The 14,349-nt window shown below is 51.9% G+C and overlaps 2 protein-coding genes across 6 annotated transcripts in view; both read right to left on the bottom strand.

Moving 5' to 3' along the window:
• Window positions 1–242: 242 nt before the first annotated feature.
• CDK3 (cyclin dependent kinase 3) lies at window positions 243–3,245 on the bottom strand. Of its 4 annotated transcripts, none has more exons than XM_037493614.1 (7): window positions 3,021–3,245; window positions 2,696–2,773; window positions 2,498–2,618; window positions 2,251–2,421; window positions 2,067–2,192; window positions 1,653–1,856; window positions 475–634 (listed from the first exon to the last, which is right to left on the bottom strand). In XM_037493614.1, the coding sequence occupies exons 1-7, from the start codon at window positions 3,134–3,136 to the stop codon at window positions 509–511; spliced, it is 942 nt and encodes a 313-aa protein (XP_037349511.1). In that variant the 5' UTR covers window positions 3,137–3,245; the 3' UTR covers window positions 475–508. The 4 variants fall into 4 exon arrangements, with proteins under 4 accessions (XP_037349510.1, XP_037349511.1, XP_037349512.1 ...); XM_037493615.1 differs by having other exon boundaries at window positions 475–631; XM_037493616.1 differs by having other exon boundaries at window positions 2,067–2,168.
• Window positions 3,246–3,809: 564 nt separating this feature from the next.
• Window positions 3,810–14,349, bottom strand: part of TEN1 (TEN1 subunit of CST complex) — a 20,301-nt gene continuing 9,761 nt past the window's right edge. For both annotated transcript variants that reach the window (XM_054689550.1, XM_037493617.2), the window contains exons 3-4: window positions 10,414–10,571; window positions 3,810–4,224 (exon numbers count right to left, since the gene is read on the bottom strand). In XM_054689550.1, the coding sequence (XP_054545525.1) occupies window positions 4,007–4,224; window positions 10,414–10,571 (376 nt within the window). In that variant the 3' untranslated portion in view covers window positions 3,810–4,006. The remainder of the gene's footprint in view (window positions 4,225–10,413; window positions 10,572–14,349) is intronic.

The following is a 14,349-nucleotide window of genomic DNA, read 5'->3' as shown; positions in this document are numbered from 1 at the left end:
GTCCCTGGGCCCCCGTGAGCAGAAGCACATCAGAAAGGTCAGAAATAAATTCACTTTTATTTCCTGTTCTTAAAGCCAGGGGCAAACCAGCGTGAGCGCGTGGGGGCGGCAGACAGAGCTCTGGAGCCGTTCCCCAGAATTTTAAACCCAAAAGGACCAGCAGGGGGCACCCTTGCCCCGGGGTCCGTGCCGCTGAGGGCGAGGCAGGTGAGGCACTGGAAGCGCCTTGTTGGCGGGGCAGGCGTCCCTGTCCTGCCCGGGGCCTCTGTCACACCCCCTCACGCAGGGCCCTCGGTGCCCCACGCTGAAAGGGCCCCGGCGAACTCAACAAACAACACAGGAACTTCCTAGCTGCTGGCAGGACTGACCCAAACTCGGCCTCTGACGGCTGATGCCAAACTCCTCCGCGCGCTGCTCTCTCCCCAGGTGGGTTCTCTCGCCTGGGTCACTGGGGCGGCGGCCGCCGGGCAGCAGCTGGAGGGAGACTGAGGCGGTGGGTTCCACCTTCTCAGCTGCTGAAATGCTCCAGCACGCAGGGGCGGGCGGCCTGGGAGGTCTCGGTGGATGAGAAGTAGGGGTGGGCGAGGGCTGTCTTGGCGGAGATGCGCCGGCTGGGGTCGTACTGCAGCAGCTGCTGTGAAGGGAGGAGGAGACGATGCGGCCTGGCAGTGGGGCGAGGAACTACCGTGCCAGGTCCCAGCTGCAGGCCGCAGCCCGAGCACAGCCTCCTGGCTGCCGGAGAGCTAGTTCTGGCCACTCCTAGAATCTGGGGACCAAGAATCCCTTCTAGTCCAGCCCTGAGTCACCCCCAGTCGCCTTCAGAGAGGCCAAGTCTGCCTGTCCCCATTCTTACTGAGTGTCCGGCCCAGCCCATTTTCAGTTGAGACAGAAAGTGGGGGGCCAAACTTGCCCAGGGAGCAAATGTGGGGGTGGCGCAGGAATGCAGAAGCCCCAAACCTAGCCAGGACGTGCCGCCTTGGAGCAGCGGGGGTGGAGACCGTTCGTGGGCGTCTGCTGCCAGCACTGGTCAGCAGACACCGGCCTGAAGTCCAACCCTGCGGGCCTGCCTCTGACCCCTGCCCGTCACAGCCAGTGCCATGGCCCCGAGTCTTTGTGGGCAAGACTGGCAGGCTCTGTGCTGGCATTCAGGCCTAGGGGTCAGTGTGCCAAGACAGCGCAACAGGAGGGCGAGGAGACCCTTGGTGCAGCCCAGGCAGCAGGGAACGGCCTGTCTGGAGATGCCTCATGGCAGCCATGCGGAAGGCGCTGTGGGGAACAGAGAAGCAGGAGGAGGGCTGGGCCCGCCTGGGGGAGTGAGCTGCTTGGATGGGGCAAAGGCTCAGATGAGGCAATTTTGGAAAATTACTAAAGACTCAAGGCAGCTGGGGGCAAAAAAAAGGTCAGCATCGCCGCCGAGCTATTTAGAAGAGAGACGTGAACGTTGGACCGACCCAGAAGTCTGTGGGTTGAACGATCAACATCACAGGGCGGCCAGCTGTGTACACGGGTCAGCAGTGGATCGGCCGGGACGCAGCGAGCCGGGGTTACATAAGAGGCTGGCTGACACAGGGGTCACTCAGGGCAGGGGGGCGGGGGACAGCGGCTGCAGCCAGGAGGCCTTTCTCGCCTCCCCCGCTCATGCCGGTACCTACCACCAGCAGGTCCTTGCCCTGCGCCTCCAGGCTGGGCACGATGTCCTCCAGCCCCTTCCTGACCCACTTAGGGAAGCTGCCCTTGTAGTCAGGCAGTTGGGAGATGCCTGGCCACACGGCTTCACTGGGGGTCCCCAAGGTGCGGAAGATACGAAAGAGCTGGTCGATCTCAGAGTCCCCAGGAAACAGGGCCCGGCGGGTCACCTAGCGGGGCGGGAGCAGGTATGAGGGCCACTCCCTGGCCATACAGAGTCAGCACCAGGCCGTGCTAGGAATCCAGGCCCCTGCAGGCATCAGGGCCCTGCAGTGCTTCCGCCAGCGCCCAACACGCTTAAATCCACGTTCACGGGAGAATTGGAGCCCCACCCGCACCCACCGTGGCCTCCCCGTGGCCATGTTTGTCCCTCTCTCTACCATCTCTGCAAAGATGCAGCCGATACTCCAGACGTCCACGGCTGTCGAGTAGAACTTGCTGCCCAAGAGGATCTCTGGGGCGCGATACCAGAGTGTCATCACCTGTTGGGGTGAGAAAGCGGCCTCCTTCAGGGTGGTTGAGCGCGTGGAGGCCGTCTCTGCGCTCCCCTTTGTCCCGAGGTACCTCGTGGGTGTAGGTGCGCAGAGGCACCCCAAAAGCTCGAGCCAGTCCAAAGTCAGCCAGCTTGATGGCCCCCAGCTCATTGATGAGCAGATTCTGGGGCTTCAGGTCTCGGTGGATGACCCGATGGGAGTGGCAGAAATTCACCCCCTGCAGCAGCTGGAAGAGGTAGCTCTGGAAGAGTGAGAGAAGCAGCCGGCTGAGCAGCAGTGGGCTGGGGGGGCGGGGCGCCGGCCGGTCCCCTTGGTACCTTGACCAGGTGCAGGGGCAGTTCAGAGGCTGGGGTGGAGTCCATGTACTTCTTGAGGTCCTGGCTGAGGAACTCAAACACCAGGTAAAGCTTCTTCTCATTGTGCATCACGTCCAGCAGCCTGGGCAGGGGACGCTGTCAGGAGGCAGCTCCCGCCATGCTGGAGCAAGGCCGCTCCCGCTTCCTCCCCCTGCTCACCTGACAATGTTGGGGTGCTTAAGCTCTTTGAGCAGGGAGATCTCCCTGATGGCGGTGCTCGGGACCCCCTCGGTCTCCCTGCAGGAGAGGAGGGTACAGCCCTGGAGACAGGAACCATGAAGGGTGCTTCTGACTGGGAGCTCCCTCAGCCACACACCCACTTATCTCTCCTGGAGACCCGGGGCGAAGCCCAGTGGGGTGAGGCCAGGCAAGGGCTACATTTTGTGGTCGCCCTAGAGCCCAGAGCTGCATATGAAACCCTGAGATGAGGGAAAGCTCTGGGCTGCGGGTCTCCCGGGGAAGACCGGACCGTCCCAGCACTCACAAATCCAGCCTGATCTTCTTGAGGGCCACGAGCTGCCCCGTCTCCTTGTTCTTGGCCTTATACACCACCCCATAGGTGCCCTCTCCAATCTTCTCTAGCTTCTGGAACACATCCATGTCTGAGAGCTGTCTGGGGAAAAGACGGCACCCCGGGCATTTGCCGCCCTGCCCAGTGCCCTCTGCCTCCTCCAGCCTCAGGGGACACCCTGCTGGCCCCCTCAGGCGTCCCAGCTCCCCAGGCCCGTGGCCCACAGGGAGCCCCCTACTCCTCCTGCCAGGCCCCCCAGGCTTGCCTCCCTCCCCCAACCTGGCCTTCATCCAGCCTGACCCTGGCTTGGAGGGGGACTGCCCTCAGCCAGCACAAGGCAGGCACCTCCAGGCCCTCGGGGGTGCCCGCTGTGGTGTGCGGAAGAGCCCAAACCTCTCCCGCCCCAGCCCCACTGCGGCCATGCCCAGTCTCTGGAGCCAGAAGGATGCAGAGGCCTCCCTGGAGGGGACGGGCCAGCTGAGGGCAGAGATCAAGGAGTGAGAGGGTCTCTGAAGCCTCAGTTCTGCCCCAGGCTGCACGGCCAGGGTGAGGGGCTAGGCAGGGTCTGTTTGCGATACTCAGTCTCCTCTGCCGGTGAAACCTTGGTGAGAGTGTCCCCCCTGGGCCCTGGGCCCCCCCCACCTGGGCCGGGAGCCCTCGGCTGCCTCCCCTCAGCCGCCTCCCCTCAGCCCCACAGCCCAGAATTCACCAGAGACCCTATGCTCCTGCGGCTGGCGCCACTGCTGCTCCACCGCGCCCCCTCCTGGCCCCTGCCGGCGCTGCACCACCTGCACACACTTCCCCCTGGGGCCTTTATTCACCAGCACCTTCTGGAACACTCCATGGCCTCCCCAAGGCACAGCCCCCAGCACCCCGGGGGCTCAGTCTCTTTAGGCCTCCTGGCAAGGGCCGAGGAAGGTGGAGATTGTCAGGCTGAGACAGTCCCAAATAAGCAACCGCTACTCTCCAGCTTCAGACAGGCTGTCATTCAGGGGGGCCTGGGTCTCCACAGCGCCCACGTGGCCAGTGGACTTGAGCTCAGGCACTGCCTCATCCCGCTGGCCGCTGGCCCTGGCTCGCTGGTGCAGCCTCTGCGCCTGGATGGCTTGTTCTAACAGAGGCAGGTTCATTCCTTCCACACACGTCAGCACCCGCGCCTTCACCAGGGGCTCTCCACCTGCAAGACACACGCACCACGGTGCTGGCAGGGCCGCCCGAGCGCCAGCCACGCTCCGTGTTCTCGCTCTTCCTCCCCCGCCACGCCCGTTTGACAGGGTGTGGGGCAGGAGGACACCATCAGGATGTTGCCAGCCAGTCTGGGCTGAGAACTGTGAGCCTACGATGCCCTGTAGGCACGTGTCTGAAACTTAGGGGGCAGTCTGAGACCCCACTTCTCCAGAGAGGAAGAAGCTGAGTCCTCTACCCCGGCCCCACCCTTTGTCATCTCCGTTCCTGCTGCCTTCCCTGTAGGTCCCAAGTGCCGGGGGTGAGGAGGAGTCACGATCTCCATTAGCATCCTGGACCCACTGGGCCTGTAAATCAGGGCCAAGAGAACCCCATGTTTAATACACCCAAGGGGACAGTTTGGCCTGATAGGGGCAGGGGAAGGGGCTGACATGACCTAGCAGAGGCGACCTGACCTTATCCATTATGAAAGTCTTGTCAGGTGACATCAAACAGGAAAGACACCTGGGATTTGCTTAAAGGAAGTTTTTTCTTTTCCTTTCTCCACTCATGTCCTCTCTGCAATTGGGACACACCGATAAATACAATCCGTGTTCCTGGCCACTAAAATGTCTTCTTTTCATGCCATTTTGAGATAGAGGCACTCATTAAGCTAAAGTGTCCACCTCGCCTTCCTTCCAACCTACATTGCTATGTTGATTTAACTCAGCCTGGGGGCAGAATTCGGAGAGTCAGGCTGCAGCCCACACCCAGGAGGATGAACCACTCTGGCGGGGGCTGAGCATGGGGGCGGCTGAGCTTGGGGGCGTGGGTGACAGAGCCAGTTCCCTGAGCTCCCTCAGGACTGGCTCGGTTGCCCGCATTGCTCAACCCAACAGGACGTGTGTCCGAACTCCGCTGAGGGGCCTGGACCTTCTCTCGAGACACAGCCCTGCGAGCGCTCACGGAGCCGGTTGTACGTGTCTGATGGCCTGGGCTCGTGAGAGCACTAGGCACAGCTGGGGCTGCTCAGTCTCAAGGCTCCCAGCCACAGGGCGGGACGCAGGTCTGGGTGACCTTTATGTCCTCCAGGACTGGCAGGAAAGCAGCCAGCTGTGCCCCCTGGCACGATGGGGACTGGGGAGGGGCTTCTGTGCTCCTCCCACACCTACCCTTTCCTCTGCGCCCTCACCCGCCTCTCCCCTGTCAGCTGGGAGCGATGAGACTGTATTACTTTGAAACTAGAAACTTGGGGAAAATTTTTTTGAAGGAAAATACAGATTGTAACATAAGAGGCAAACCAGCCAGAGCTGAGGAATGCTGCTTGATCTGAGGGCTGAGTTTTCAGGTTCCATTTTTTGGGGGGGGTGTGGGTGGAAGAATGGCTAGATTTCAAGTTCAACATAGTAAACAACTTCTGTGCCCTCCTGATGCCTCACAGCCAAGACATGGGATTGATGGGCCTGCTTTTGTAACGTTTAGATGATTTGCACTGAACTTTCGCCTGAGCATTCACAGATAATGATCGTTGACCAGGATTTATTATTTCAAGGAGGCTGTTTGAGTGGTGATTAGAATTTAACCATTTCCGGGCCTCCCCGGTGGCGCAGCGGTTGAGCGCTGGGTTGCGAAGCTGCCCGCGGCCTCTGTGGTGCCGGTTCGATCCCCGGCTGCTCCCCAGCCACCGGAGGAGGGTGCCACATGGCGCGCAGACCTCTCCTGCCGCCCGCCGCTCCCCTCAGCAGTGTCCTTCGGTCCTTCTGCCTGTTCTGCTCCCCACTCTGGCTCTGGTGAATTCTCTCACCCTCCCGCGCTTCTGACTGTACCCAGTGCTTGTATAAACAAACAAATAAATAAATAAATAAAACTTTAAAAAAAAAAAAAAGAATTTAACCATTTCCCCTGCATTTATTCATGGCAATTTTTCTGTAAAGAACATTCCCTCATCAACTATTTAGTTTGCCTGATGTACAGACAGAAAAAGGCACGGCAAGGGAATTTCAAGGGAAGGAGGAGCAGGTCTCACAACCAGGAGGAAACAATCGCCAGTGGTGTCCAGCAAATTCCACAGGGACCAGTGGTCACATTCTCCAATAAATGCCTTTTTTAAAAAAGATTTATTTATATATGCATACAAGAACTGGGGTACAGGCCAGAGGTGCAGGGTGGGGAGAATTCACTAGAGAGAGCGGGGAACAGAACAGGCAAACTGACTGAAATGTACTGCTGAGGGGAGCAGTGGGTGAGACAGGAGAAGTCTGCTGCGCCATGTGGGCAGCTCCCTGGCTGCCCAGGGATCAAACTTGTGCTGCAGAGGCTGTGGACAGCCTCAGAGTGCTGTGCCTAACCCCTTGTACCACCAGGGAGGCCCAAAAGTGCCTTTTTTTAAAAAAGGAAAGAAGGGAGACAGAACTGTCACAGAGACTTAGGATAGATAACCTAAGGGCAGTGAAGGGACTTTGTTTTTTTTTTTAAGACTTTTTTGTTTATGCATACAAAACTGGGGTCTATGCCAGTGGTGTGGGGGCATGAGAGGACTCACCAGAGACAGATTGGGGAACAGAACAGGCAAATTGACTGAAATACACTGCTGAGGGGAGCAGCAGGGAGCCAGGAGAGGTCTGCTGCACCCTGTGGGTAGCTCCCTGGCTGGGGATCAAACTCATGCCACAGTGGCTGGAGACAGCTTGACAGCACTATGTCTTTAACCCCTGAACCATCAGGGAGGCCCAATGGAGGGATTTTGGATCTGGATTTGAACTAACCAATTGTAAAAAGCCATTTTTCTGGAGGCAACAGGGGGAAGTGACTGTGGACTAGGTATTAGATTATACTAAGAAATGACAATTCTGTTGGGTGTAATGTTAGAGGTACTTATTGAGGTATTTACAGGTAAAAATGAAAGAACATCTTAAATTTGCTTTCAATACATCAGCAAAATAAATGAATGTAGGTGATAGTGACACAGAACAGTGGAATGTGGGTTGATCACAGCTGAATCTGGGTGATGGGTACCTGGAGCTCACTCTATATTCTACATTCGAGATGAAAATAGTCAATTTTTGGGCCTCCCTGGTGGCGCAAGGTGTTAAGACGCAACCTATGAAGCTGTCTACAGCCACTGCAGCATGAGTTCGATTTCCCGGCCAGCTGGGAAGCAACCCACATGGCACAGCAGACCTCTCCTGACTCGCCCTCTGCTCCCCTCAGCAGTGTACTTTGGTCAATCCGCCTGTTCTGTTCCCCACTCTGTCTCTGGTGAATCCTCTCACCCCTGCATCTCCGGCCTGTACCCCAGCTCTTGTATGCATAAATAAATCAATCTTTTAAAAAAATAGTCAATTTTTTAAAATCCATGTGAGTTGAATTTAAACTTTAAAGTTTTTTTCCATTTTCTTCCCACAATAATTCTAGATGACCACACTAGGTCCTCACTCTGGCCGCTGTTCCGGGCTGGTGTCAAAGCGCCCCCTCCTCATGGGATTTATAATGGGAGGGCCAACCCTTTCAGACACTGGGCACCGGGTTCCTGGCTTCTAAGACTCACTGTAGAGGTCACGACTACAAGGGAAAGGCTCAGGTGATTTGGGCTGAAGTCAAAGTGGAAATCATTTATGTAAAAGGCCTTTGTCCACATTCCCAATCCTGCCTCCTGATAACTCTCTCAAATCAGTTATGAGGGCTGGCGCTCTCAGCTCAAAGGCTTAAGCCTGACTAAAGATTAACTTTGATGAAATCAAGTATAGATAAAGTAAGCACCATTTAATTACTTTCTCCCCTGGAGTGCATTTCATTTTCAGAGTGTTAAAAATCGCTGTGACTTAGAAAGTGAGTTGGTAATATAAGCCACGAAAGGTAAAGAAATGTTCACATCCTTGAGCACAAGGATTCTACTTTCAGGAAACAACCCTAAAAAAAAAAATCAAAATATGGACAAAGACTAGTAGATGTCAGATGGATGGATGAGATAGATGGATGCATAGACTGACAGACATGTGACAGACAGATGAGTCACTCTTTTTTTTTTTAAGATTTATTTCTTTATAAAGACAATAACTGGGGTACAGGCCAGAGGCGTGGGGCTGGTGAGAGGATTCACCAGAGCCAGAGTGGGGAACAGAACAGGCAGACTGACCAAAGTACACTGCTGAGGGGAGCAGCGGGCGAGTCAGGAGAGGTCTGCTGCGCCCTGTGGGCAGCTCCATGGCCGGTTGGGGATCAAACTTGTGCTGCAGTGGCTGCGGACAGCTTCATAGGCTGCATTTTAACCCCCTGGCACCATCAGGGAGGCCCCAGAGTCATTTTTTATCTTTTTTCCCCTTTTGCTATAAAAGCAACATATTTTCATTGTAAAATCCCACCACCCAGAAGTAACTGCTATTAACATTTTGGTAAATAATCTTTCAAACTGGGGCATCCCTGGTGGCGCTGGGGTAAAGTCTCTGCACTATCAAGCTATCTGTAGCCACTACGGCCTGAGTTCAATTCCTGGCCAGGTTGCTGACTCACATGGCGCGGCAGACCTGTCCTATCTCCCTGCTGCTCCCATCAGCAGTGTATTTCAGTCACTCCGCCTGTTCTGCTCCATATTCTGTCTCTGGTGAATCCTCTCACCACTCCCACCCCTGCACCTCTGGCCTACGCCCCCAGTTCTTATATGCATAAATAAATAAAATATTTGACAAATAATAATAATCTTTCAAATTTTTATGTGTATGAGATATATTAAGACAAAAAAGGTATCATTCAACACATATTGCTTTGTAAACTGCTTTTTCTTAGTGTGGTTTTGTGAGTATATTTTCAATGGCAATTGATATAAATTTACAACTCCGTCTATAATGCATAATATCCTACTGACTGAATGGACAATAATTTCTTTAAGCAACTAATACACTTATTAATGTATAAATGTATTGATGAGAGCAAAAAATGGAAACACTATACATGACCCATTGTCACATGACTCAGGATATGTGTTATGATACGTGTTATCTATAAAGTATCATGTAGCTGTCAAGACCTACATCTGGGGCCTCCCCCGTGGCGCAGCGGTTGAGCGCTGGGTTGCGAAGCTGCCCGCAGCCTCTGCAGCGCCGGTTCGATCCCCGGCTGCTCCCCGGCCACCGGAGGAGAGTCCCACATGGTGCACAGACCTTTCCTGCCGCCCGCTGCTCCCCTCAGCAGTGTACTTCGGTCCTTCTGCCTGCTCTGCTCCCCGCTCTGGCTCTGCTGAATTCGCTCACCCTCCCGCGCTTCCGACTGTACCCAGTGCATGTATAAACAAAACAAACAAATAAATAAATAAAACATGCCTCTCTTAAAAAAAAAACCTACATCTGGAAAAATGTAAAACATGGGGAAATGTTTGTGATATAATCTAAGCCAAAAATAACCTGACACAACATTTTATATTAAGTAACCAACCAGGTAAAGGGAAACGCACAGGATGGCCAGAAGCACAGGCAAGGAATGAGAGGACCTAGATTTCATTTTATTTTTTTTTTAAAGATTTATTTATTTATTTATAGAAGCACTGGGTACAGTCAGAAGCGCGGGAGGGTGAGAGAATTCACCAGAGCCAGAGCGGGGAGAAGAGCAGGCAGAAGGACCGAAGTACACTGCTGAGGGGAGCAGCGGGTGGCAGGAGAGGTCTGCGCGCCATGTGGGACCCTCCTCCGGTGGCTGGGGAGCAGCTGGGGATTGAACCAGCGCTGCAGAGGCTGCGGGCAGCTTCGCAGCCCAGCGCTCAACCGCTTCGCCACCAGGGGAGGCCCAGGACCTAGATTTTAAAGACCAACTACAGCTCTGGGTCCTGGAGATTTTATGATTTTATCCCAACTGGCTTTTATTCCTTGTGTTCTACTTTCTTCCCCTGACCTGGCCTGTTACTCCAGCCCCATTTTCTATGAGCCTTAGTTTTCTCCTCTATGTCATAGCAATAAGAAGGTCATGGGCTGGTGGTTAGATTCAAAAGGATTGTAAGCAAACAGCCTTGCGCCACACCTTCGAAAGGAATGGCCTCTCCCCCCGCCATGCTTCCTTGGCAGGCCTACTCTGAGCCCAGTCAGGCCTGTTTCCCAGGAGCCCTTGAGTGTGAGGGACTCCTATGTGGTCACAAGCCAGGCCCAGCTCTGAGTCACCCCATGACTGCCCAAACTCGAGACTCAGGGTGAAAAGGGGGTGTGGTTCCACGGCTTACCCTTCTGGTGTTCCAGCTCCCCCAGGACAAGGTACAGGGAGCCCACCTGGGCTCGGAATGGCTCCACCAACTTGGTACAGATGTGGACGAGGTGCTGTTCAGGTCCGTGCTGAGCCAGCAGGGTCACGTGGGACTGGGCCGTGTCATAGACGCTCAGCCTAGAGATTGGGGAAAGCGCCGTCAATTCTACTCATGGACAGAACCACCATGAGCCCAAAAGGTTCTGGGAGGCCCATAAATCCACAGGAAATATTAAGTCTCACTCTGATCAGGCAAATAAAAATGGCAGCAGTGAATCAGAAAAGATGTTTCAGTCCACCTGCTGAGATGTGAATCACATGCATTAAACATCGATGTCAACAAGCATTGATGAAAGTACAACCTGGGCCTCCCTGGTGGCGCAAGGGGTTAAGACGCAGCACTATGAAGCTATCCACAGCCACTGCAGCACAAGTTCAAACCCCAGGCAGGGAACTGACCCACATGGCGCAGCAGACCTCTCCTGTCTCCCCGCTGCTCCTCTCAGTCACGCCACCTCTTCTACTCCCCACTCTGTCTCTGGTGCATCCTCTCACCCCCACACCTCTGGCCTGCACCCCAGTTCTTTAAAAAAAAAAAAGTACAACCTCCACCAATTTACCTGGTGCGTTCCTGTCACCCAACGAAGTCTCCTCATGCCCCTTTGATGTCACTCTCCCACCCCAGGCAACCACGGATCTGCTTTGGCCCCTAAAGGTGTTTTGCTTCTCAAGCACCGTGTGTAAGTGGAGTCATGACAACGTGTGGTCTTTTGTGTTTAGGCTTTTCTGTTTTGTTTTTTTTTAATTTCATTTAGTATTTATTTATTTATAATATCTTACTTTATATAATTCTTACATCATTTTTCATCTTTGCACAATGTATGCATTTTCATTTTGGTTATATTCCCCATACAATTGCACCCCCCCCTTATTTTGACTCTAGTTCTTCCTCTCCCCGCCTCTCCCTCCTACCCCCCCCAACAGCTCCCCCCCGTAGTGTGTCTCTGGTTTATAGTTGCTTGTTGATTTTGATTTTCACTTTGTATTGATTAGTCTTTTTCCTGGTCCCTTATTTAGGTTTTCTAGATTCCTGCTATGAGTGACACCATCCGGTATTTTTCTTTTTCTTTCTGACTTATTTCGCTGAGCATCATCCCTTCTAGCTCCATCCATGTTGCTGCAAACTGCATGTGTTTATCCTTTTTGATTGCTGAGTAATATTCCACGGTGTATATGTACCACCTCTTCTTGATCCAGGCATCTATTTTTGGGCATTTGGGTTATTTCCATAGCTTAGCTATTGTAAACAGTGCTGCTATAAACATAGGGGTGCAGGTGCCCTTTGGAATTACTGTTTCTGTGTCATTTTCTGTTTGTTTTAACATAATGGTCTTGAGGCTCTTTATGTGGTTGGGCAAAGCAGTGGCTTGTTCCTTTTTATTATTCAACAGTGCTCTGCTGAATGGATAAATAGACCGTTTGTTTATTCGTCCACAGCTGATTTGGTTTGCTTCTAGTTTGGAGCTATTAGGAATAAACTGGTAAGAACATTCCCATACATGTCTTTGGGCTGACATGTGCTGCATCTCTCCTGGGTAAACACCCAAGTGGGCATGCTGAATGGTATAGCCCAGCTGCCTGTTTAAAAGAAATTGCCAACGTGCTTTTCACAGAGGTTGTGCCAGCTCACATCCACTAGCAGGTAAAAAGGTTCTAGTTACTGTGATTTTCGTCAGCACTTGGTGTGGTGAGTTTTCTCATTTTGGCCATCCTATTGGGTAGGAAATTCCTTATTAGGATGACTTTAATTTGCATTTCCCTGGTGACCAATGATGTTAGCCATCTTCTCCTGTGCTTAGGCACCATTTGTGTGCATGTGTGTGTGTGTGTCTGTGTGTGTGTATATATATATATATATATATATATATATATATATTAGATTTATTTATTTATGCATACAAGAACTGGGGTACAGGCCAGAGTTGTAGGGACGAGAGGATTCACCAGAGACAGAATGGAGAGCAGAACACGGGGGTTGACTGAAATACACTGCTGACACGAGCAGTGGGGAGACAGGAGAGGTCTGCTGTGCCATGTGGGTAACTCCCTGGCTGGGGATCGCTCTCGTGCTGCAGTGGCTGCTGATAGCTTCATAGTCTGAGACTTATCCCTCTGCGCCACCAGGGAGGACCCTGTATATTTTAAAGTGGTTTAATATTTCAATGTTGTCTTTTTGTATGACTGCTAGTTGCTATGTCTTTCTTCTTTTGTAGAGTCTGTTCACGTGTTTTACCCTCCCGCATTCTTGGCATTCTGTTACAAATGCTCCTTCCCTCCGGTGTTAACGAGGTATAACCTGATGAACTGCATATATTTAAGGTACGCAGTTTGATATCTGCACACACTTGTGAAGCCGACGGCGCAAGGTAATGAACATAACTTTTTATCACCCTGGCAAGTCCCCTCTTATCCTCCTGTGATTCTCCCAGCACCCCACTGATCTGCTATTTTCCCACTATAGATTACTTTGCATTTTCTAGATTTTTACATACATGCAGTCATACAAACATGTACCTGTTTGGTACCTGGTTTCTTTTTTTTTTTTTTTAAAGATTTATTATTTGTTTGTTTGTTTGTTTAGTCATACATACATACATACAAGCACTGGGCACAGTCAGAAGCGCGGGAGGGTGAGAGAATTCACCAGAGCCACAGGGGAGAGCAGAGCAGGCAGACTGAAGAAGTACACTGCTTAGGGGAGCAGCGGACGGCAGGAGAGGTCTGCGCGCCATGTGGGACCCTCGCCCAGAGGCCGGGGATTGAACCGGCACTGCAGAGGCTGCAGGCAGCTTCGCAACCCAGCACTCAACCGCTGCGCCACCGGGGAGGCCTGGGACCTGGTTTCTTTACTTCAGTTGACTTATTTTGAGATTCATGCACATTGTTGCATATTGCCATAGTTCATCCCTTTTTATTGCTGAATAGTATTCCACGGTATGACTCTCCCACCATTTGTTTATTTAGTCAGACAGACAGACATTTGGGATGCTTCAAGTTTCTGGCTCTTAGAAAGAATATTGCTATAAATATTTATATGCAATCTTTTGTGTGCACATAAAGCTTTCATTTTTCTTGGGCAAATACTTAGGAGTAGACTGGATGGGACACATGGAGGGTGTATGGTTAGCTTTTATAAGAGGCCGCCAAGCTGTTTTCTAAAATAGCTGTGCCATTGTATGTCCCCACCAGAAGTGCATAAGAATCCAGTCACGGCTTCTTCAGCATTTGGTATTGTCCATCTTTTCTAATGGAGCCACTCTAGCATGTGCAGGAAACTCTTTGGGGTTCTAATTTGCATTTTCCTAATGACTAATGACGTTGAGCAAAATTTCATGTGTTTGTCTGCCATCTGTGCATCTTTGGTAGCACCTGTTCAAATCTTTTGCCCTTTTTACAATTCAGTTCTTTGTTTTACTGAGTTGTTTGTGCTCTTTGATATTCTAATACAAGTCACTTGTTGGGTAGAGGTATCATGTCCTCACATACACAGACACACAGGTGGTACACACTTTCTCCCTTGTGACTTATCTTTAAATTCTCTAAAAGGTATCTTCTGATGAGCAGCAACTTTCAATTTTGTTGAAGTCCAATTTATTCATATTTAATGACTTTTATTTTCTGTGTCTTATCTAAGAAATTTTTGCCTAATGCCAGGCTGTGAAGTTTTCCTCTAGATATTTCATAGTTTAGATGATACATCTATGAATTCAATTTATTGTGAGTTTTTTTAATGCTGCAAGCAATTTTTTTTTAACACCTGTGAGAATGTCAGTAGGAACCTCCAGTACCATTTACTGAAATGACTATCCTATCCCCACTCATTTACATTGATGTCTTTGTTGATAATCCATAGATC

This window comes from Talpa occidentalis, unplaced genomic scaffold, assembly GCF_014898055.3.
Source record: "Talpa occidentalis isolate TD23 unplaced genomic scaffold, MPIMG_talOcc4v2.1 talOcc4.7, whole genome shotgun sequence".
Taxonomy (NCBI): domain Eukaryota; kingdom Metazoa; phylum Chordata; class Mammalia; order Eulipotyphla; family Talpidae; genus Talpa; species Talpa occidentalis.
This window is presented reverse-complemented; position numbering and strand designations above follow the sequence as displayed.